The sequence below is a fragment of the Nomascus leucogenys genome, chromosome 4 (genome assembly GCF_006542625.1).
Source record: "Nomascus leucogenys isolate Asia chromosome 4, Asia_NLE_v1, whole genome shotgun sequence".
Lineage (NCBI taxonomy): Eukaryota > Metazoa > Chordata > Mammalia > Primates > Hylobatidae > Nomascus > Nomascus leucogenys.
In genome coordinates, this window is record NC_044384.1 from 113,788,566 (window position 1) to 113,812,018 (window position 23,453).

At 43.7% G+C, this 23,453-nt stretch overlaps 1 protein-coding gene across 1 annotated transcript in view; it reads right to left on the reverse strand.

Annotated features, from left to right (window-relative positions):
- ITGA9 (integrin subunit alpha 9) overlaps window positions 1-23,453 on the reverse strand; it is a 380,757-nt gene that overhangs the window by 175,161 nt on the left and 182,143 nt on the right. Inside the window, exon 16 of the mRNA XM_003256852.3 lies at window positions 22,956-23,105. Within this exon, the coding sequence (XP_003256900.2) occupies window positions 22,956-23,105 (150 nt within the window). The remainder of the gene's footprint in view (window positions 1-22,955; window positions 23,106-23,453) is intronic.

A 23,453-nucleotide genomic window follows, 5' to 3' on the forward strand; every position in this document is an offset into this window, starting at 1 on the left:
CCACCACGCCCGGCTAATTTTTTTGTATTTTTAGTAGAGACGGGGTTTCACCGTGGTCTCGATCTCCTGACCTCGTGATCGGCCCACCTCGGCCTCCAGGAAATTTACATTTGAAATAGGTTCTGCCTGAGTAATGGGACTGTATTGAATTGTCAGTATTAACAGGAAAAGTCAAAGGCAATTAGGCCATCAGGCTGAGGGAATCACAACAGTGGGGGAGATTCTTTCCAGTTTCTTGGTGGGGCAGCCAGAAGTTAACAGGGACACAGTGCCTTTTCTCTAACCAAGACTGGGCCTCAACAGCCAAAGCCCCACCCAGCCCTCGCTGGGGCCAAGGCTTGGCATGCCAAAACCCAAATATTTCCAGAGAGCTTGCTGGCTGTGCCTGGGCCTGGGCCTATCTGTGGAGGCTTGCCAGGAGATCAGCAGCAGCATTTGGAGAGGGGTTAGGGCTTTCTTCCACAGTCCATGGAAGGTTTGTTAGTCTTCTCCCCAATCTGTCTCAACCTCTCTGACATTTCAGATCTATGGACAGTAGCTTCCCTAAGTTCCAGATGACAGAGACGCTTCACTACTGTTAGATGGCTTTGCTCATTTCAGTGGAATTTGGAGAGAAGAGCCTGTTGACAACTTTTAGATGTAATTTACTCATTATTAAACTTCTTCCTTGTCACTGCTCATGTTTGTGAGTTTTTTCCCCAAAATGTAGTTCCAGGTTATTTCTTCCCTGCCCAGGGACTAAGTCCAGGCAGCACCTCAGAGTGTCAGTGTAGGCTCCAGCAAACGTGCTGGCCAAGGAACAGTCTAGACTCAACCAGACAGAGTAATTTCGCCTATGGAAATTCATATTCCCCTGCCACATTTCCAAAAGAAAAAAGTGTCCCAGCCAACACTCCCTTCCTTGATTATCAGGGAAAATATCATGGAAGTCTTGGGCAAAAAGAGGAAATTCCTGTGTTCTTTTGGACACTACTGGGGTCAAGGAGAGAGCCAAATTTCCAGGAGATTTCAATATATTTGTTCTTTCTTTGACATCTCAACTAAGAAGAAAACAGGAGGAAGTGAGTGTAAGCATGGCATGAACATCTCAGGCAAGATGAAAGGTGGGCTTTATGAGCTTTGAGGACAGAGGGAAGGTGCCAAAGGGAGCTTCCCCACCACGCTAGTGAAACTTCAGCTTAGAGGTCCCCAGCTGACATGGCCCCTACGGAAGCCCTGCACAAACTTTGTTTTCATAATTTCACCTTTTTTTTTCCTTCAAGACCCCACCCTCTATTGTATAAGCCTCAGGTCTCACAAAACCTGGATTGGCCCCTAGGATACAGTCCCCTCATCACACATGCCTTTCCTGTCTCACAGGCAAGACAGTCCAACTTTGTGAGGCATGGAGGGGTGAAGGGGTAGAGATGGAGGTGGAGATGGAGGTGAAAGAGGTGAGAATGGAAGAACAGGATGTGACCTAAATCCATCTGGTGACATACAGGCTGCCAGATCTGGCATGTGCCCTCCTCACCTCTGTCACTCTGGCTTTCTCATGCCAGCTATCACTCTGGTTGGCCTTACAACTTCCCACCCAGGGCCTCCCAACAAGTGGATCCCCAAATTCCTCCAGCTGGTTCACCTAGTACATGTCCTCTCACCCTTCAACGAGCAAATCCAGACCACTTCTCTGAGTCCCTGGGCAAGTTCAGGCCCATCGTGAGCTCTCACAGTTCCACATACTTTTTCCTTCTACTGCTCATCTCAATCATAACTAATCAATCTTATCATTACATGTTCAATGGTAGTCTCCCCTGCTAAAATGATGTCTCAAGAGGATTGCAGGGGACACCGTATTGGTCTTGCTTGCCTCTGTGCCTGCCCTTAGGGCCCGGCATGTAGTTGCTGCTTTATCAACACCAAAAGACCACACATTGCTCTGAGAGACAGAGTGACCACTCGAATGGGGAGCCAAATGGTGGATGCCCCAGCTTAGAGCCAATACCAGCACACTGTTCATCAAGACCAAGCTCCAAAAGTGAGGAGCGCCTCTGCCCGGCCGCCCATCATCTGGGAAGTGAGGAGCGCCTCTGCCCGTCCGCCCCGTCTTGGAAGTGGGGAGCGCCTCTACCCGGCCGCCCCATCTGGGATGTGGGGAGCGCCTCTGCCCCGCTGCCCCGTCTGGGAAGTGAGGAGCACCTCTGCCCGGCCGCCCCGTCTGGGAAGTGAGGAGCGCCTCTGCCCGGCCGCCCCGTCTGGGAAGTGAGGAGCGCCTCTGCCCGGCCGCCCCGACTGGGAAGAAGTGAGGAGCGTCTCTGCCCGGCCGTCCCGTCTAGGAAGTGAGGAGCACCTCTGCCTGGCCACCCATCGTCTGGGATGTGAGGAGCGCCTCTGCCCGGCTGCCCCGTCTGGGAAGTGAGGAGCGTCTCTGCCCGGCCGCCCCATCTGGGAAGTGAGGATCGCCTCTGCCCGGCTGCCCCATCTGGGAAGTGGGGAGCACCTCTGCCCGGCCGCCCCGTCTGGGAGGTCTACCACGGAGGCCAGACGCAATGTGCGGGCTGGACGTGGTGGCTCACGCCTGTAGTCCTGGCACTCTAGGAGGCCAAGGAGGGTTGATCACTTGAGGCTAGGAGTTCGAGACCAGCCTGGCCAACATGGCGAAACATATGAAAAATAGACAAACCAACCAACCAACCCAGTAACAACAAAACAGGTCTACCCTGGAGTCATACTCTAATTTTTTCTATTTTCCTCCCTTTCTGATCCTTTATCCCACTTTCTTTTTCTTCCTCTTCCTTCTCCTTCTTTGTCAAATAGAGGATTGAGTTATTATCACTGATCCATACAAAGTCCCTCTCTCATTTATTTTCTTTAATTCCTACCCCCCATTTCTATTCCCCGTCTTCCCATGTGCAACATTCCTAATATGTTTGATATGCATCTTTTTGTTTGTATGTATTTTTAGAAAATGTTTATTGTTTTGTGTGCAAAAATAATTTAAAAAAAAAAAAAAAAAAGACCAAAGCTCCAGACCCCTAACCAAAGTACTGTCCCTTAGCCATGTGAGATGCAAAGACTTCTCACAAGGAATTGGTTGCTTCGTAAACTCATTTTCCTTGTCCTAACTTTTCCTTGAACTCTCCTATTTCCTGTCCCTGAAACTGGCTTCTCCAGCTGTCTAGTCCTCCAATGCTGCTGAATTTCCATTCAAAAAAGGCAAGCACTGAGTTTGACATATATACACACACAGTGCATGTGTGTATATGCACACATGTACATGTACACACATATCCCTACAGCTTATATGAGTGCTTGTACTGATCACATAAAATTAAGCACAATCATGGAAAGATAAAATACTGGTTAAGAAATAAGGAAATTGAAAGTTTAATCCTATTTTAATTGTATTACACTAAGAAAATTGACTTTTCTTCCCTCCAGAACTCAGTTTACTCATTTATAAAATGAAAATAATAGCACTAGTGACTGTCCCATAAATCCAGTTTAGCATTTAGCCAGGGGTAGGAGCTTGCAGTGACAGTGATTTTGTCTTAGGCACTATGCATCACTATTTACATTGGCAAATGTGAGCAACAACAACAGTGTGGCTGAGTGAACACCATGAAGCTTAATTAATGGATGGTGGGGGGCTGGGTGTGGATGGTGGGACAAGGCGTGGTGGCTCACGCCTGTAATCCCAGCACTTTGGGAGGCTGAGGCGGGTGATCACCTGAAGTCAGGAGTTTGAGACCAGCCTGGCCAACTTGGTGAAACCCTGTCTCTACTAAAAATACAAAAATTAACTGGGTGTGGTGGTGGGTGCCTGTAATCCCAGCTACTTGGGAGGCTGAGGCAGGAGAATCACTTGAACCTGGGAGATAAAGGTTGCGGTGAGCCGAGACCAACCATTGCACTCCAGCCTGGGCAATAAGAACAAAACTCCATCTCAGAACAAACAAACAAACATTAATAGATGGTGAAATAAGGAGACAAAGAATTGATGTGAATTTACCTCTGTGCAGGTAAATTATTTTCCAAAAATCAATGCAACAATATCTCAATGATGGCACTCCTTACAATGTGACTTTGAAACTACTCCCATAGAGAGGTGGGGTCTAATGCTCCCTTACCTGGAATCTGGGTGGACTTTTGGCTACAGTGGAAGCGACACTATGTGACTTCTGAGACTAGGTCATAAAAAGCAATAGAGCTTCCTCCTAATTTTCTTGGGGCATTTGTTCTTAGAATGTAGCCACTCTGCAAGAAGCACAAGCTGTCCATGCAGAGGCTCACAGGAGACATCACAGCCACATCAACTTGCAGGCCACGTGAGTCACCATGACAGTGAAAACCTCAGAGACATCCTCCAATCCTATTGAGTTGCCCCAGCTGATAGACATTTTATGGAACAGAGAGCTGTCTTGATCAAGCCCTGCCAAATTGCAGATTCACAAACGAATTCACAAACAATTTTCCCATTTTCTTGCTGTTACTGATTTCTAGTTTCATTCCATTGTGGTTGGAAAAGATACTTGGTATGATTTCGATCTGAAATTTGCTAAGATTTGTTTTGTGACCTGATATGTGATCTATCCTGGAGAATGTTCCATGGCTACTTGAGAAAAATGAATGTTCTTCCACTGTTGGGTGAACAGTTCTGTATATGCCAGCTAGGTCCATTTGTTATACAGGTCCAATTGTTCAAGTCTACTGCTTCTTTACTGATTTTCTGTCTAGATGTCCTATCCATTATTGAGAGTGGGGTACTGAAATCTCCTATTATTATAGTGCTATCAATTTCTCCTTTCAGATCTGTCAGTGTTGTTTATACTTAGGTGCTCTGATGCTGGGTGCATTTATAATTGTTATGCCTTCCTGTTGAATTGACCCTTTGTCATTAAGAAATGACCTTCTTTGTCTCTAGAGACAGTTTTTGAATTAAAGTCTATTTTGTTGATATAAGTATTAACCACTCCTGCTCTCTTTTGGTTGGCATTTGCATGAACTACCTTTTTCCATCTCTCTGTGTGTCCTTGAATCTAAAAGTGAGCTTCTTGTAGACAGCATACAGTTTGATCCTGGTTGTTTTTTTTTTTTTTTAATAATCTATTCAGTCATGCTGTATCTTTTTATTGGGAAGGTTAGTCTTTTTACATTTAAAGTAAATATAGAGACAGATTTACTATTGCCATTTTGGTAACTATTTTCTATGTGTCTTATTCTTTTGTCCCTCTTTTTCTCCCTTGCTGTTTTCTTTTGTTTCTTTTTTTTTGTATTGATAGGTTTTGATTCCTTTCTTTTTTATATATATAACCTCTATAGGTATTTTCTTGGTGGTTGCCAGGAGCTTACATGAAATAATTTGTAACAGTTATTATAAGTTCACAATGTAGCTTTACTTGCATAAAAGAACTCTGATTTTCCCTCTGCTCCCCCCATGTTATATGCTATTGATGCCTCAATTTATATCTATTTATATTATGTACCCATTAACATAATTTAGTTAATACTCATACTGGTTTTTAAAATACTTCTGTCTTTTAACTTTCTTCATAGACATAAAAGCTATTTACTCATCACCTTATAGTAATATAGCACTCTGATTTTGTCCATATACTTACCTATACCAATGAGTTTCCTTCTTTATTATGCTCTCTTGTGCTATTTAGTGTCCTTTCATTTCAACTTGAGAAGCACAGGTTTGCTGGGTATAGTATTGTTGGCTAGCAGGGTTTTTAAATTTTATTTTATTAATTTATTAGAGACAGGGTCTCACTCTGTCACCCAGGCTGGAGTGCAGTGGCATCATCTCGGCTCACTGCAGCCTCTACCTCCTGGGCTCAAGCGATCCTCCTACCTCAGCCTCCCAAGCAGCTGGGACTACAGCCACATGCCACCATGCCCAGCTAATTTCCTGTTTATTTTTTGTAAAGACAAGGTCTCATTATGTTGCCCAGGCTAGTCTCAAACTCCTAGGCTCAAGTGATCTTCCTGCTTCAGCCTCCCAAAGTGTTGCGATTACAGGTATGAGGCACTGTTTCCATCAGTACTTTGAATATATCACCCCATTCTCTTCTGACCTGCAAGGTTTCTGCTGAAATATCCACATCACTAATCATCAGGGAAATTCAAATCGAAGTCACAATGAAACAGTTAGGATGGCTACTATAAAAATGACAACAGATAAAAAGTGTTAGTGAGGGTATGGAGAAAAGGGAACCCTTATACATTGTTGGTAGGAATGTAAATCAGTACAGCCATTATGAAAAAAGTATGGCGGTTCCTCAAAAAAATTAAAAATAGAACTACTGTATGACCCAGCAATTCTTCTTCTGGGTATATACTCAAAGAGAATGAAATCGGTACCTCATAGAAATATTTGCATTCCCATGTTCATTGCAGCATTATTCACAACAGCTAAGACATGGAATCAACCTAAGTGTTTGTCAACAGGTGAATGGATAAAGAAATTGTGGTGTGTATATATGTATATATACTATGTACACACACACACATATATATAATACACATATATATACACACAATGGAATATTATTCAGCCTTTAAAAAGGAGATCCTGCCATTTTTGTTAACATGGATGAACCTGGAGGACACTATGCTAAGTGAAACAAGCCAGACAAAGAAAGAAAAATATTGTATGATCTCACTTATTGTGGAATCTAAACAAGTTAAATACACAGAACCAGAAAGTGAAACTCTGGTAGTTACCAGGGGTTGGGGAGGGGGTAGGGAGTGGGGAATGGGGAGATGTTGGTCAAAGGTACAAAGTTTTGGTTAGGTAGAATGAAAAAATTTAGAGATTGAATGTATAGCGTGATGACTATGTTGACAATATTGTATTATATTCTGGAAATTTGACAATAAAGTAGATTCCAAATATAGTAGTTTTTACTATAAAAAAAACTATGTTAGGCAATGGATATGTTCATTTGCTTGACCATAGTAACAATTTCACTATGTAAATGTTCATCAAAACATCATTTTATACACCTTATATACATTAAAAACAATGAAATCAAATTCATGAACAAAATAAATGTTATTTTAAGCTACTAAATTTCAGAGTTTGTTATGCAGCAATAGAATACTAGAATACTCAGGCAACCTTATGGCCTTCCCTAACTTGGGCAATGCTATGAACAAAAATGGGCTGCACAATCCAATCCCTGGCAAAGTCTTGGCTTAGGTAAGACCCTCCGTAGGCTAGGAATGCAATTGTTTAATAGGTTAAAAAACAATACACCATGGAATCAAGAGACCTGTGTCATGCACTGGGGAGCCTGAGGTTGAAACTCAGTGCCTGTGTTCCAGTCCTGGATTAGTCTCTTTGGGCAAATGGCCAATTTGTTTCCTAAGGAACTGAAAGGCATCTCTCTGGAGCAGGAGGGTGGACAGACTAAAGCCTTGGAATACTAGATGACAATGCAGTTTCAAAAACCAAGTAGAAATGACTTCTCCTTGGTACAAAGTACAAAAGTACAGGTTCTCCATGAAGCCAATGGCCCAAACTCTTGATTTTCCTCTGAGGGAACAATCCCAATAGCTCCAACTTGGGCCTTTAAAAAAAGTCCTCAGCCTGATTTTATCCACATCCCCCTAAGTTCTCTGGCAAACACAAGCTTGGCTGCTTGAATCAGACAAATTGGAACTCCGCTTGGAAGCAGTCTCTTCCACCTCCCTCCAGACTCCACCTGCTAGTTGGCCAAAGCCCTGTCTAGTTATTTCCCTGGAAGAAGTCTTTCCAGCAAATGTAAACAGATCTAAGAAGCCATCATCTCTTACTCCTCCCTAGTTAAAGGAGGTTCAAACCTTTCTCTCGGGAGACAACTGTTTCCTGTCTCAGGCTTCAGAGAGCTGAAGACTGGACATGCAGTGGCCTCCTCAGCCTCATGGACTTGATTTCTCTGCTGGCTCCTTCCTCACCTTGGTCTTCACCTCAGGTTTCCCTGGAGAATACAGTTGTCTTTGAAAATATTTTCTCCAGCTTCTCACTAAATTCTTACTCTACTTCTTTTAGAACAAGGCTGGCAACTTTTTCTGAAAAGGGTGAGACAGTATATGTTTTGGGCTTGTAGGCTATACGGTCTCAGTCACACTACTTAACTCTGCTGTTGTAGAGCAAAAGCAGCCATAGATAATACATAAGGGAATGGGCATAGATGTGCTCCAATAAAACTTTATTTACAAAAACAGGCAGTGGTGGATTTGGCCTATGGGCTGTTTGTTGAACCCTGTTTTAGAATATTTGGCCATGTTTCTTCATTTCCTTCAGGCCATGAAAAAAAAAAATTCAATGAATCCAGCTCAAGCTGCATTTTCCTCTGAGTGAGAGTAAGGAGGCTGGGGCTGGCTGTGCTTCTCTTACAGTGCCATGGTCACCAAGGCCAGGGCAGCTTTGGGGACATGTGATTCAGAAATGGCATCTCAGTGTCTGCTCCTGGCTGAGAGTGACTTCAGAGAGGATGTCATCTAGGTGCTAAGGCCTTGGGAGGGGTAGCTCATTTCTCCCACCCAAATCTGTACCAGAAAATCTTCACTTCTGATCTAACAGGAAATAGGATTCTTAGCCTAGTCCAACTATCATGTTCAGAGGAGGATCAGTTTCTTGGACTTGGTGATATTTGCTTTAAAAAAATACAGTTATTGACATGGATTCAACACTGTTTATAGGGTTGATATGACAACCAAATCCCATGCTGAAGCCTGAAAAAAGTAGAACAATTGGACTGAATAATCCCACACCAAGGAGAGCAAACAAGAAGGCTATTTTTAAGCTGATTTGATCAATGTATTTTTTTTTCTGAGATGAGTCTTGTTCTGTCGCCCAAGCTGGAGTGCAGTGGCGTGATCTTGGCTCACTGCAACCTCCACCTCCCAAGTTCAAGCCTCGTGCCTCAGCCTCCTGAGTAGCTGGGATTACAGGCACATGCCACCATGCCCAGCTAATTTTTGTGTTTTTAGTAGAGATGGGATTTCCCATGTTGCCAGGCTCATCTCGAATTCCTGATCTCAAGTGATCCGCCTGCCTCAGCCTCCCAAAGTGCTGGGATTACACGCGTGAGCCACTGTGCCCGGCCTAGCAATATATTTCTTGATAAGCAGTATGACTTAGCAGAAGGTCTCTGCCCCTATGGTGAAGCATCCTGCCTGGATGACAGGAGTGACATTTCTGAACTGGTATTCCTTCTATAGCCCCAGATAAGTTTCCAGAGGCCCTAGCCACGTAATTCATGTTTATAACCCCCAGCACCTAGCACAGTATTTAAATTTTTTTTGTATTCATATAAATGCCATGACCTGAGCGTAAGAGGTTTCTCCCTCCCAATTCTGTTTCAATGGGCTGTTTTCCCAGAATTCAAAACTGCCCTTCATGTGGCACGTTATAAGAGTGCAGGAATTTCAGCTCCATTCAGCCCCATGCCTAAACGAAGAAAGGAAAAGGCTCATTGCCTCTTAAAATCAAGGCATACACTGTTGCTTTCTAAAACATTCATATCCTCAAGAATCAATGAAAGGCAAATCGTTCATGAAATTAAAGCTGAGGAATTCCTTCTATCTCAGGGTCCGTACAAATTGTCCTTCCAGATTTTGAAACCATGGAAGGATAAAAAAAAAACACTCTCTTGGTTTCCCTTTAAATACAAACCCAGCACCAATTTTGCTTTATGGTCCTGTGGAAAAACTAGGAATGACAAGTTCTGCTGTCTTGGGTGTTTTTTTTTTACTCCATGGCTCTGCAGTTTGCAGAATTATCCCCTCTGCCTAAAGGCAACATTTTAAAAAACATGGTATATATTCATGGGATACAAGTGCAGTTTTGCCACATTGATATATTCTGTCATGGCAAAGTCAGGGCCTTTGGTGCATCCATCACTGGGCCAATGCACATTGCACCCAACAAGCAACCTCCCATCATCCACCCGGCTGCAACCTCCCCACCCCTCCATTGTCCATCATTCCACAATCTGCTTCTATGTGGACACATTATTTAGCTCCCACTTATAAACGAGAACATGTGATATTTGTCTGTGTCTGAGTTGTTTCACTTAACATAATGGACTCCAGTTCCATCCATCTAAAGGCATCGTTTAGGCGATCCAGTTCAACCCCTGTGATAACTGAGCAGGGCTGACTGCTTGGTGAGGCCCTGGCCCCATGGGACTCCCAGCCCAATGCTCTTCCTGGATCTGCCTGGGACTAGGTGGCCTTTTATGGGACACATTTCATGTCTCTCTATAATCACAACTTTTCATTTCAGCTCAAAACTCTATTCTAGGGACTTTTGCACCCCAGGACTGGAAATTCTCCTTTTTCACCCTGGAATTTTTTGTGTTCTATGTTTCATTTTTCTTTTTTTAGTTGCTGTTAATTAGTCAGAAGAGGCAGAAAACAGCCAGCAAGTTCAAATAAAGGGGCTGCTGCTGTCAGAGAAAAGAAAAAAGGATGCCAGCCACATTTCTAAAAGCTGCTAAACCAGACATGGGCAGGCAACTGGGAGTGAGAAAAAAAATGCCTTAAAACCAGAGAGGATCCCAGCAAGACTTCTCCCCATCTATCTGCAAGAACATCCCCTAAATAAGGCTCCAGGTATAAGTGCACACAGCAAGGGCCTTGTACTTGATTTCCTAAATTATCTCATAAGATAAGAGAGGCTAACATTTCCTCCCCAGCCAGACACCGTCCACTGGATGTGTATAAACACCTCTCACCCCACACATACTTTTGCACAAGGTTTTCAATACGACAGGATAATACAGAAGGAAACTCAATGAGCTTGAAGAGTTTGAAGAAACCATGATTTTCTTCTAAAAAGGGTTTCAGAAGCCTAGAATGCATCTTCCCCCCACAAATTGCAAAAATAAAACATTACACTGAAAAAGAAGTTTTGCACGTTCAACAGGTCACTTCAGGACATGGTCTAACCTTTGATGAGTCCCCTCTCCTTTCCCGTTGGGGTTAACCTTGGAGAAGAAGCCTGAGACAGAGAGATAAGGCCAGACTTCTCCACTGGTCAGTGAGAAGGGTGAATTAGTTGTTTTTCTCACACATACTTCGAACTAGATGGTTTTCACATGTGTTCTGCCATGGTGCCCTCTTTGAAAAGAGTATTTACCCAGAAGCTGATACCCATAAGAGCAGGGTTGATCTGGGTGAAACAACACTGAAGGGCAGGAGCCTTTTCCCCTAACACCCCTTTCCCCTCCTGCTGAGCCAAACTGCTGCCCTGACTCCAAGTGTGCAATCTGAAATCCCCCAGTTTGCACAGTTTCAGGAGCCTGTCTGGTTCTGACGTCTGGAGTGACTCTTCTCCCTCACCTCTTCTATTCTCCCAACCCCTTAGCCTTCCATTCCTTCTGCAGAGACGTTTAAATATAATAATGAAAATAAACCTTAGAGCTGTAAATAATGGCATGTTAAGCCAGCTGGGCACCTCAGCCGGGAAACTATTACCTAATATCCAGGCTGTGCAAACAGTGGATTTCCATAGCATGAGCTGTATTCCTATATGCATGCATTGAGGGGTGTGGGGTAGGAGGAGCCGTGGTGACGATTTCCAGCACAATGGAGACCTGAAGTGTATGGCTTCAACATAGTTAAAAATTACCATTAGACTAAAACAGCTCACTTTTCACTTGAAAGACAAAGTAAGACTTCTCAACAAAGCCGACACCTTTTCTTTCACCAGCTGTATTTCCTCCATCTTGTCTTTTGAAAAGTAGTCACCACAAACATACTGTGGTGTAGATATGTCACTGCAAATCACACATCATGCACTCCTGCCCGTGGGGAATTCCCAGAGGGATTATGGAACACATTTAATTTTACAGCTCTGCTGAATCTGCCAGTGAAGAAGCTCTGATATGATGCCCGATTTTTGCCAAAGGAACTAGCCTTGTGTTCTTCCAGAAGGGCTCTTTCAACTATTTACTATTTACTAAGCATCCACTATAGGCCAGGTACTCCACCAGGTGTTGCAGATCAATAGCAAATAAGATAAAATAGATCCCTTTCCTCACTGGGCTTCCATTCTAGAGAGGTAAATACAAAAACAAGTAGACGAAATAACACGTTCTGTTAGATGTCATGAAGGAATCAAATAGGCAGCTAAGGCCACGCACGGTGGCTCATGCCTGTAATCCCAGCACTTAGGGAGGCTGAGGCAGGAGGATTCCTCGAGCCTAGGAGTTCAAGAGCAGCCTGGGCAACATGGGGAGACCCTGTGTCCAGAAAAAAAAAGTTTTTTTTTAAATAGCCAGGCGTGGTGGCACACATCAGTGGTCCCAGCTACTTGGGAGGCTGAGGTGGGAGGATCACTTGAGCCTGGAAGGTCGAGGCTGCAGTGAGCCATGATCACACCACTGCACTCCAGCCTAGGTGACAGAGTGAGACCCTGTCTCAAAACAAAGAAAAGCAGCTGAGTCAGGGAATACAGGGTAGTGGGAGAATGGTTCTCTGAGGAGGCAACATTTAGGCTGAGACCTAAAAAATGAAGAGCTGGCCATGGGAAAAGCATGGCAAAGTGCTTTCTAGATGCGGTACCAGCACATGCAAAGGGCCTGAGGCAGGGAGAGGCCTGGTAAGTTTGAGGGTGGTGGGAATGCAGTATGTGGGTGGTGCTGGAGAGGCGGGGGCCCCATTGTACATGCTCTCATGGGCCTTAGCAAGTGTCTGGATTTTCTTCTGAGGGGGAAGGGAGCTCCTTAGCGGGAGGAGGTTATGCAGGGATGTGACCTGGTCTAGGTGACAAATGATGGTGGCCTGGCCTAGGGAGTGGCAGCAGAGAAGGAGCAAAGAGAAGGGACTCGTGCTATCTGGGCTCATGGTGGTACGGCTGGCTCCCGAGTTCTGGTTATATGGGTCCTCCCCAGATCTTCTCTGCGACAGACAAAGAGGCATCTTTGGGCCTGACATGTGAGGGCCAGATACCCTAAAGATCCAGAGAGGTTCACCTGAGAGCCTGCCAGAACCCTTAGACCAGTGTTTTTCAACCTTTATGGCACCAGGGACCAGTTTTGTGGAAGATAATTTTTCCATGAACGGGCGGTGGAGGGGGCGGAATGGTTTCGGCACAATCTAGATCCCTCACATGTGTAGGGTTCATGTTCCTGTGAGAATCTAATGCCTCTGCTCATCTGACAGGAGGGGTGCTCAGGCGGTAACACTCGCTGGCCCACTGCCCACCTCATGCTGTGTGGCCGGACTGGTACTGGTCCAGGACTTGGGGACTCCTGCCTAAGATGGTGCCATTGTGTCCCACCAGGGGAGCCCACCCACGGGCCCGCAGAGACGGGACCCCCCTCAGAGGAAAGGATGTGGAAAGGCAGCAGAGCATCTGCTTCCTCAGAGCCCAGGTCAGACCTGGTCCCATGACGGCCTCATCCTCTCCTCACAACACCAGGAAGCCGGCTTCCCAGGAAGGGAACAGCAGGATCCAGTGCTGCCTCATCATTTCCGGGCTTCTCACATTTCCCTCATGTAATCCCACAACCACCCAGAGACAGGCAGAGCAGCCGACGGCACCCCCAGTGACAGGTGAGGAAACAGGCTCTAAAGGGTGAGTGCTCTGGGCCAGGGCCCTGATCTCACTGCACAGCCTGTGCTCCTTCCCCAGAGAGCCCAGGGAGGAAAGAAGCCCCGGAATTCTGGAGGTGTGGGCTGTATCGTGTGTCTATTATTTTCTATTGCTGCAGTAATAAGTTACCGGAGTTCAGCTGCTCAAAATAACATAAATCTATTACCTCACAGTTCTGTAAGTCAGAGGTCGGTGGGTTGTCTGGGTCTGCTCCAGGTTCTACAGGCCGAAATCAAGGTGTCAGCTGGTCTGGGCGATTATCTAGAGGCCCTGGGGGAGAATCCACTTCCAGCTTTGTTCAGGTTGTTGGCAGCACCTGGTTCTGTGTGGTTGTAGGACTGAGGCCCCGTTTCCTTGCAGATAGTCACCTGGAAGCCTCTCCCAGCCCCCTAAGGTTATCCACATTCTTGTCACATCACATACTCCATCTTCAACATCAGCAAAGGCATGCTTCAAGTCTTTCTGACCTCCTATTCCGCCTCATTCCTCCCACCTCCAGCTGGAGGAAGTTTGCTGCTATTAAGGGCTCGTGTGACTAGATTGGACCCACCTGGAAAATCCAGGCTCCTCTCCCCATTTGGAAGTCCATCACCTTAATTACAACTGCAAAGTCCCTTTGCCACATAACGTATCCAAATCACAGGCTCCAGAAATTAGGGCATGGACATCTTTGGAGGGCCATTCTGCCTACCGCTGTGAAAGACCTGGAAGCCCAGCTGTAGCCAGGTCTCTTTGGGGGCCTGCTGAGGAAGCATGAGAAGAGATAATTTTCAGAGCCCTATTCTGTGTACAGGGATTGAAGACACGGCCTCTGTCATCACCATTGGTATGCTCAGCTGATGAGGAGGGATAAGGGACCTTCAGGTGACCTGTCCAAGGACAGCATTGCTCCTTTCCCAGCACACGGACCAGCCAGGACTTACCATGATTGTTTCATTTAGTTCCATACCCTCTGTCTCAGCAGCTGAGACCAACTAGCAATTAATTAGGAGTCAACTCTCTGGGGGTATCACACAGACTCTCCAGGGACTCACCTGCAAAGGCCCCTGCAACAAGCTCTTTCTTAACTGGCCTCCCCATACCCAGGCACACCAATCTCCCTGAGGCACATCTCCGATCTCCCCAAACTGCAAAAGATGCCATGGTCTGTCCACCGTAGAATCACATCCAACTCCTCAGCCAGTGAACAAGTGGCTTCAGACTGCATGACTGAATCTCCAGTCCAGACGGCCTCTCCCCTTTCCCTCACTAGATATTCAGCCACGTGAGAGACCTTTAGCATCCATCAGCCCCTCCATTCCCTGAGGACCCAAATCCTACTTCTCCTTTAAGGCTCTGGCCAATTCTCCCTTTCCCCATAGAACACCTCCTCCTTCTCCTCAGCCAGAAGTGGCCTCTGCAGTGAAATTCTTACACACTAATCTAAATCTCACTTTGTAAATTATTCCTGGACTGTCTGTGAATCCACTGAAGGCAGCAATGATTTATTTTTTCATCAAGGTCTTATATAAATAGACACACAATTGAATTGCTTCCAGCTTTATAGTCTTTTTAAATACTCTTCTGGTTAATGAAAAAAAGGCTGTCTTTTTCCTGCTATCAAATATGCCCCCCTTTCTGACAAGACAGATGCAGGTCTTTGCTTTCCTTAAATTCCGAAGGTGAAATGTGTGCCCATCAGTCTGTATGTCCTACGGAGGCTTGTAGCATTCAAGCTCCACCGTCCCCAGAGTGCCCAGAATCCCAATCCAATCTCAGCATTAGCGGCAATCCCACTATTCACTCACCAGAGCCTAGTGCCAAAGCCCTATCCTGGAACCCGTCTTCTCCCAGGACTATGTACCCTACAGAGGGAAGGCTTGGTCTCCTGCCTGGCCTGCACATTCCTAACTCAGCAAAAAGCCTCAGATTAATCAGTAAGCCTGTACTTAACATGTACTGGTCACTGTCTCCATGTCACACACACCGTCTGTGCAGCAATTCCACTTTAATTAGGCCATCAGTGGGGGCAGACCCCAACTCTAAAAGGTCATCATGACTTGATCCACCCTTCTGTATAGTCCTGGGTACCAACATAGGCTCAGTGAAGAGATCAAGGCATTTAAAGTAGTGGAACCCTAATGTTATCTGGCAACATGACCTAGAGAGTTCTGATGAATTTATTCCTTCCTACGAAAGAGGTGAGATGCTCTGTGACAAACTGTTGTGTATATATACACAGGTTAAAGATCAGCTCTGCTTCCTGCAGTGGGCCTCACTCTCAGAATCTTTCTTCCCCCTCAAACTGAGCCAACATCTGGAAGATTGTCTTTTTTTTTTTTTTCATAACCAGGAAAAGGACACTAAGCAAGAACTGCTCTCCCAGAACTTTTCTCAGGCTCCTGGACAATCTTCCCAATCTAAGAACAATTTTTTCTTTTATTTTAATTTCAACCAAAGAATCACATGGTTAGAAAAATAATAACCCCCTGCCACACACCTTGCCATACTGAGTCCTCCTCTCCAGGGGCAACCATTATTACCCATTATTACCCATGTCCATTTATGTTTCTTTTGATGATTATTTCCATATCTCTAGAAAACATGCTGATACTACTACTCTTTGATTTATCAGATCTAGACATTATTTTACTAAATTCCTTCCATGATAGACAGGAATTTATCTCACATAATGATCCCCACTCCTTCACCTCCATAATTTTGATGGGCAAATTATTAGTTTAACTCCTCTACTGTACCAGTTCTCGAACTTTAGCTGCATGAGAATCACCCAGCCATCTTGTTAAAACACAGATTACTGGCTGGGCACGGTGGCTCACACCTGTAATCCCAACACTTTGGGAGGCCGAGGTGGACAGATCACCTGAGGTCAGGAGTTCAAGACCAGCCTGGCCAACATAGTGAAAACTTATCTCTACTAAAAATACAAAAATTGGCCAGGCATAGTGGCGCGTACCTGTAATCCTAGCTACTCAGGAGGCTGAGACAGGAGAATCACTTGAACCTGGGAGGTGGAGGTTACAGTGGGCCGAGTTCCTGCCACTGTACTCCAGCCTGTGTGACAGAGGATTCTTTGTCTCAAAACACAAAAACAAAAACAAAAACATAGTTTGCTGGGGCCCACCCCATGAGCTTCTGATTCAGTGGGTCTGGGGTGGGCCCAAGAATTTTCATTTCTCATAAAATCCCAAGAGAGGTTGATGCTGCTGGTTCAGGAATCACACTCTAGGAAGTGTTGCTCTACTGATGACCTCCGCAATTTTAAGCAAACAGTGGTTTCCTGTTTCATCAAGTTTTGCAATCTCTTGCCTCACCAATTTAAAAGATTAAGATATTAAGAAAACTTATTCTACTTTTACCTTTATATAATCAAGTTTAATGACATTTGCATTTTATGCTATCACCATAGCTCTGATTTTGGCTTAATTACAAATATTGAAAACCAACAAATAGTGCTAATTTTATTATGGTTCATGATTATTGCTCACAGTTGAGCCAAGACAAGTGTCATGATTATATATCCTCCTCTACAGTTGCAAAGTTAAAGTCCAGGAATATCCAACTTCTACTTCAGATAGAATATTTCTAGGATCAACATTGTTTTATTCTTTATACTCTTCTACTTACTCAAAATCCTACCACATTTTAAGTTTTTGTGTGCTGTGTTTCCATTTTTATTTGTCTTAAGAAATTCTTAAATTTCCCTTTGAATTATTTCATTAACCCAATGGTCATTCAGGAACATGTTATTTAATTTCCAGCTATTTGTGAATTTTCTGAAGTTCCTCCTGTTAATGATTTCAAGTTTTATACCATTGTGGTCAGAAAAGATACTTGATATTTCAAGGTTAAATTTATTAAGACTTATTTTGTGGCCTACTATGTGATCTATCCTGGAGAGTGTTCCATGTGCAGTTGAGAAGAATGTGTATTCTGTAGCTGTTGGATGGACTGTTGTGTATATGTCTGTTAGATGTATTTGTTCTAGAGTGTAGTTTAAGTCTGATGTTTCCTTATTGATTTTCTGTCTGGATGATCTGTCCATTGCAGAAAGTGGGGCATTGAAATTCCCTAATATTAATGTATTGCAATCTATCTCTCTCATAAGATCTATTAATATTTGTTTTACATATTTAGGTTCTCTGGTGTTGGGTGCATGTATATTTACAATTGTTATGTCCTCTTGCTGAACTGATCCCTTTATCATTGTATAATGACCTTCTTTGTCTGTTTTTACAGTTTTTGACTTAAAGTCTATTTTACCTGATATAACTACTCCTGCTCTGTGTTGGTTTCCATTTGCATAGAATTTTTTTCATCCCTTTGCTTTCATTTTATGTGTGTCCTTACAGGTGAAGTGAGTCTCTTATAAGCAGCATATAGTTAGGTCTTATTTATTTATTTATTTTTTAATCCATTTAACCACTCCATGTCTTTTGATTGGAGAGTTTAATCCATTTACATTTAAGATAATTATTGATAAATAAGGACTTACTACTGCACTTTTATTGTTTTCTAGTTGTTTTGTAGATCCTTTGTTCCTTTCTTCCTTTCTTGCTATCTTCCTTTGTGGTCAAGTGATTTTCTCTAGTGGTATGGTTTGGTTCTTTGCTTTTTTATTTTTATTTTTGTATTACTATAGGTTTTTGCCTTGTGGTTACCATGAGGCTTACAAAAAACATCTGATAGTTATAACTGGTTATTTTATTACATTTTAATTTGTTTTATATTTTAACCATGACATAGAGACGGTCCCCAACTTATAATGGTTCAACTTACGATTTTTTGACTTCACAAAGGTGTGAAGGTAGTATGCATTCAGTAGAAACCATACTTCAAATTTTTTATTTCAAAAGCTTTTCCCAGGGTAGCAATATGTGGTACAATACTTCTTGTGATGCTGGGCAGTGGGAGTGAGCTGCAGGTCCCAGTCAGTTACAGGATTAGAAGGGTAAACAACTGATAGCTTTCTACAGAACACCATGCCTGCTAAGCCATCAACAAGTGTCAATACCCCAGTGGCTTCTACCAGCTATTCTTGAGACTCATCAGGAGAGAAATGGATGACCCTGTTACAGTAGTAGCCCCAGAATCCAGCAGTTAATTTTAGTTCAAATATTCTTTAGGTCCAGTATGCTTTCAGCTGTGTGTGTTAATGGTGAGTATCCATACAACCATTTTGTTTTTCATTTTCAGTATAGTATTCAATACATTACATGAGATATTCAACACTTTATTGTAAAATAAGCTTTGTGTTAGATGACTTTTGCCCAACTGTAGGCTAATGTAAGTGTTCTGAACACATTTAAGGTAGGCTAGGCAATGATATTCAGCAGGTTAGGTGTATTAAATACATTTTCAAATTATAATATTTTAAATTCATGATGGGTTTATTGGGACATAACCCCATTGTGAGTCAAGGAGAATCTGTACAGGTAATTATCTTATTTCTATTTTTCTGAGAGGTCTTGATTGCCTTTATTTTTTTCTTACCCATAAAAGAAACATATTCAATCTGCACTGTATCCTGAATATTTGCCACTTGCTCATCATTCTATTGCTTAGCTTCATTCTTCTGGAAGTTAATTGGTCTCCTCTTCTCAACTGACTTGGCTGCTTTTTAGACTTGCTGCAGTTATCATTCTGGGATTTCTTGTCATTAGACTTTTGAGAGTTAGTTCCAGAGTTTCTTGTATCCCACATCTTGCTCCTTCTGGTTGTCATTTTTGTTTTGTTGAAGTACAAGATAATTTCCTTGGAAGAGTTACTAGGGAGGTAAACTTTCTGGGTTCTTGCATATCTGAAAAGTGACTTTATTTTTACCACATACTTTGATTGTGTGGCTGAAAACAAAATTCTAATTTCAAAATCATTTTCCCTCAGAACATTGAAGCCTTTATTTCACCAGAGTTTAGTTTCTAATCTTGCTTATAAAAAGTCTAATGGACTACTCAGTCTGACTCTCATTCTGTTGTAAGCTGACTTATCCTCCATGATCAACATTCCTGCATTCTTTGCCCTCAAAACATTTAGAATTTTCCCTTTGTCTTTGGAGCACTGACATTTCGAAATGATGTGTCTATGATAATTTTGGTTTATCTTGATTGTAAGTTGTTGTTTACACCAATTTTAAAAAAATAGTCTCTCTCTTTAACTCTGAAACATGCTATTCTATTATCACATAATTTTCTCCCCCTTGTTTCTCTTTTCTTATTACTGGTATTCTTACTTTCTAGTATTCTTATTACTTGGAGATATAGGACCCCGTAAATTTATTCTTTAGCTTTCTTTTCTACTTGTCTTTTAGCACTTCCATTGGGAAATTATTTACCATTATCTTCTAATACTTCCACTGAGTTTTTGGTGATGCAAATACATTTTTAATTTTTAAGAACACTTCCCTTGCCTTTCATTCCTCCCTTTAAAAAGGAACAGAATCCCATCTATTAGAAAATGAAAAGAATGGAATATATTCCTAAATCTCCTTGTGTCTACAGCATATATGTTAAGGTGTTGTGTTTTTAAAATTTTTAAAAATAATCTCTTATATTCCCTAAATCATTTGTTTCCTTTTAAGTTAGTTATTCTACTGGTTTATTTTAGCCTTTCCTTTCATGCACCAAATTTTCCTCAATCTTGGGTTTCCTTGGTTGTCCATTCATATTTCAAACTAAGGCAAAAGGACTGAGTAGAAAATCTGTGAAAGTGTTTGGGTGGATTGTGGGAGAGAAAGCTAGCTCATTTGAAGTTGGTGACTTCAAATGCCAGAAGTAAGGATTTCTTTTCTCTGAGGATGAGGCCGCCCACACTATCTTAAACAGTTTATTCAACACTTTAGAGAAGACGATGCCTGGCTGCTTGCTATTCTGCATGCCTGAGGCATGTAGGGATGGCGACAACAGTGAAAAGTCAACTCTAACCCTTCTTCATACCAACCTTCACATTTCACTGACCTCCCTCAATACCACCACCACTTTCAGTCCCACTTCTTACTCTGGCCCCCTCTGTAACTGTTGGCCTGGCTGTGGCTGCAGCTTCTCTGTTCCCTGGGTAGGCAGGAAGCCAGCTCTTTCATGTATAGTTCAAGTTCACCCACTAACACTCTTCCATTTACTTCACTCATACCAGAAAATTACTGGACTCTTTCATTAGCTGATGCCCTTTCTTTCACAGTGTTGTCCTCCCTGTTCTGATCTACTCATTAATAATCATTGCAGTGGGGTCCCAGAAGGCACAGACATCAACATTTGTGCTTGGTTGGCCATCTTGAACCAGAAGTGACCAAGAACATCATTTCGACACTAATCTGTCCCTCCATCTCTGGCTTTGATTGGGCTGCTTAAATCTAAAAATGTCAGTAAAGGTTCTAAGATGCTTTTCACTAAAGAAAGTCCACATCTGTGCCACTGACAGACTTGCAGGAATGAGAGTTAGGTTCACTGTGGAAAGTATGGCCAGGCTAGCAAGATGCTGGACAGCGTAGATGACTACCTCACTGGGTCAATTCAGAAATAAACAAGCACAGAGGACCCTGAAATTCTTCCCAGGACCCCAAGTCTGGGCAACTTCCGTAACCCAAGTATGGGTAAGTCTATCAGTCCAGTAAGATTTGACCTTAGAAAGCAGAATAATTCTAGAACTAGAGACCAATTATCTAGGAGTTACCATAATGCCATGCTTTACTGTGTCCCCAGGCCGACCTCTTCTCCCTACTTCCCTGTCAGGAGGGGACCTAGGTCTGTACTTCCCAGTCAAGGCAGAAGCCATCAGCTTTCTGCCCTGCCTCTTCACCTTATCTTCTACTCTTCTCTAGCCTTCTCCACACCTCAGCCTAAGGCCAGCCCATCTACTCTGCCCACCTGCTTAGACGCCACCACCACATGTACTCCCTCACTCCCCCAGGTATCAATGGCCAGTGGGACTTAAGGCCACTCTCCTGGGGCACTTGTGTTGTGAAAGAAGGTTCATGTTTTAAATCAAAACCTCTTGGTAGCATTCCCCAGAGGGTGTGTTTTGATGTGTAGTGGGCACTGTGAACTGTGGCCCATCCCCTGGCTGATGTGTGTGTAGGCTGCTTATGGCTCACATCTGCATTCTTCTCTAGAGAACCATCCTCAGCTGAAGGGATCTCCTTTCAAGGAGAGTTACACTCCCCTTGCACCCCACAGTCAGTCAATGGCAGAATGATATGGGGCACAAAAGGGAAGCCCTCTTGCCTCAAGGCGAGGACAACTCATTGGCGTAATTTTTGTTCCAGAGTCCCTCAGCCAGACTTTATCTGAGACCACAACCACGTTGAGCCCCCTGCCTTTCCTTTACAGGTTTTCCCTAAGAGCACAGCATCATTAGACCATGTGTTTCCAATTCCCTTTCTCAGGCTCTGCTTCTAGGGAACCTCACTTAGGATGACGGGAAAGAGGCTTTGGGAGATAATGCGATGCCTTGGTAAAAATCTCAGCACTTATGTGAACACCTGGATGGTTACCTCAAATCCCAAACACTTCTCTGTGGTTCAGTCTACAACTCTAATCTACAAGGCATGGGTCACAATCTGCTAGTTTTCCCCTACACTTAGAGTGGTCTGAAGCACTGTGAAAGGTGGTTCCACAGCTTTGCCCCAACCCTGCCTAGGAGGCTGGGTTAGCCCACAGTTTTTCCTGATCTTCTGCAGGGTTCTGAATCTGTGGTGATCTTGGGTTTCAAGAAAAGATTTGAAACAGACTTGGGATTGCAGATTCCTTGCATATTTCCTGTACTGCACTCAGTGCTGCACGCCTCAGAGCTAGCCAGCGCTGCTGCACAGAATCAGGCACAGGCTCACTCCTACCTCATACGAGTGATGCACCCAACATCACACTAAAGCTTCTCTACACAGCAGCACATCCCAGAATCTGATGAGTGTGGACCACCTGTACTTGCCCCAGTGCTCTGGTTTCCAGGGACTCTTGGGTTGAGCATTCTGTAACTCAACTGTCGATTCAGCAAGCTACCATTCTTGCTTCTTCACCTCACTCATTCTCCCACCAATAAAACATTCATTAAGCACCTACTATCCACCAATCTAAGCTCTGAAAACAGTCTAGGAACAGGGGCAAGTTCAGGGACCAAGTGGCCAGCCAGTTCACGACCTTGAGGAGATTGTAACTTCTAACAGCTTGAGAATTGTCTGAAAGTGTTTAAGTCCCATAGTAGTCACAAGTAACCCCTAAGATTGTTTATTTTATCATTTTGCAGATCAGAAAAGGGAGACCCAGAGAGGAGGTGTGTCCTGGCTGTGGTCTCCTGAACAGCCAGGCCCATGGCTCTCTCAACTTTTGGGCCATTATTTCTGCTGTGTGCAGCTGCCACCTTGGGTGCTGAGTATGAGCTTTAAGGTTCTGACCTGATTCTTTTGGGCAATCTTTTGTCCCTTTTTCCAGCGGAGAACTGGTGTCAGAGGCGGCAGTTCCCTCTCCTCCTCTCCAGTCACATGCTCACTGAGGCTGTAGGCTGCTTCAAACACGATGGGGCTGATGACGTCCTGCACCCTCCGCTGAAACAATAAACAAATACGCGCATTAACTACTAATCCTGGCTGACAGTCGTAGAGCATTTCACAGTTTACAAAGACCTTCCACATGAATTGCCTCATATGATCCTCACAATCACCCTTGTGAGGTAGGGTTTTATGAGTTTCATATTTTAAATGAGGTAATTGGGCCTAGGGCAGCTAGTGTCTTGTCCAAGGTCATTCTGTTGATGGGTGGGGGCTCTCCTTCTCTACCTTGCATGGTGCTAAATCATCTTCTCTTGAGCATATGGAAGACATTACTTTACTCATCCTCCAAATATTCTTAGAAACCAGTTGGCAAATGGGAGAACATCTGTGCTCACTCTGCTA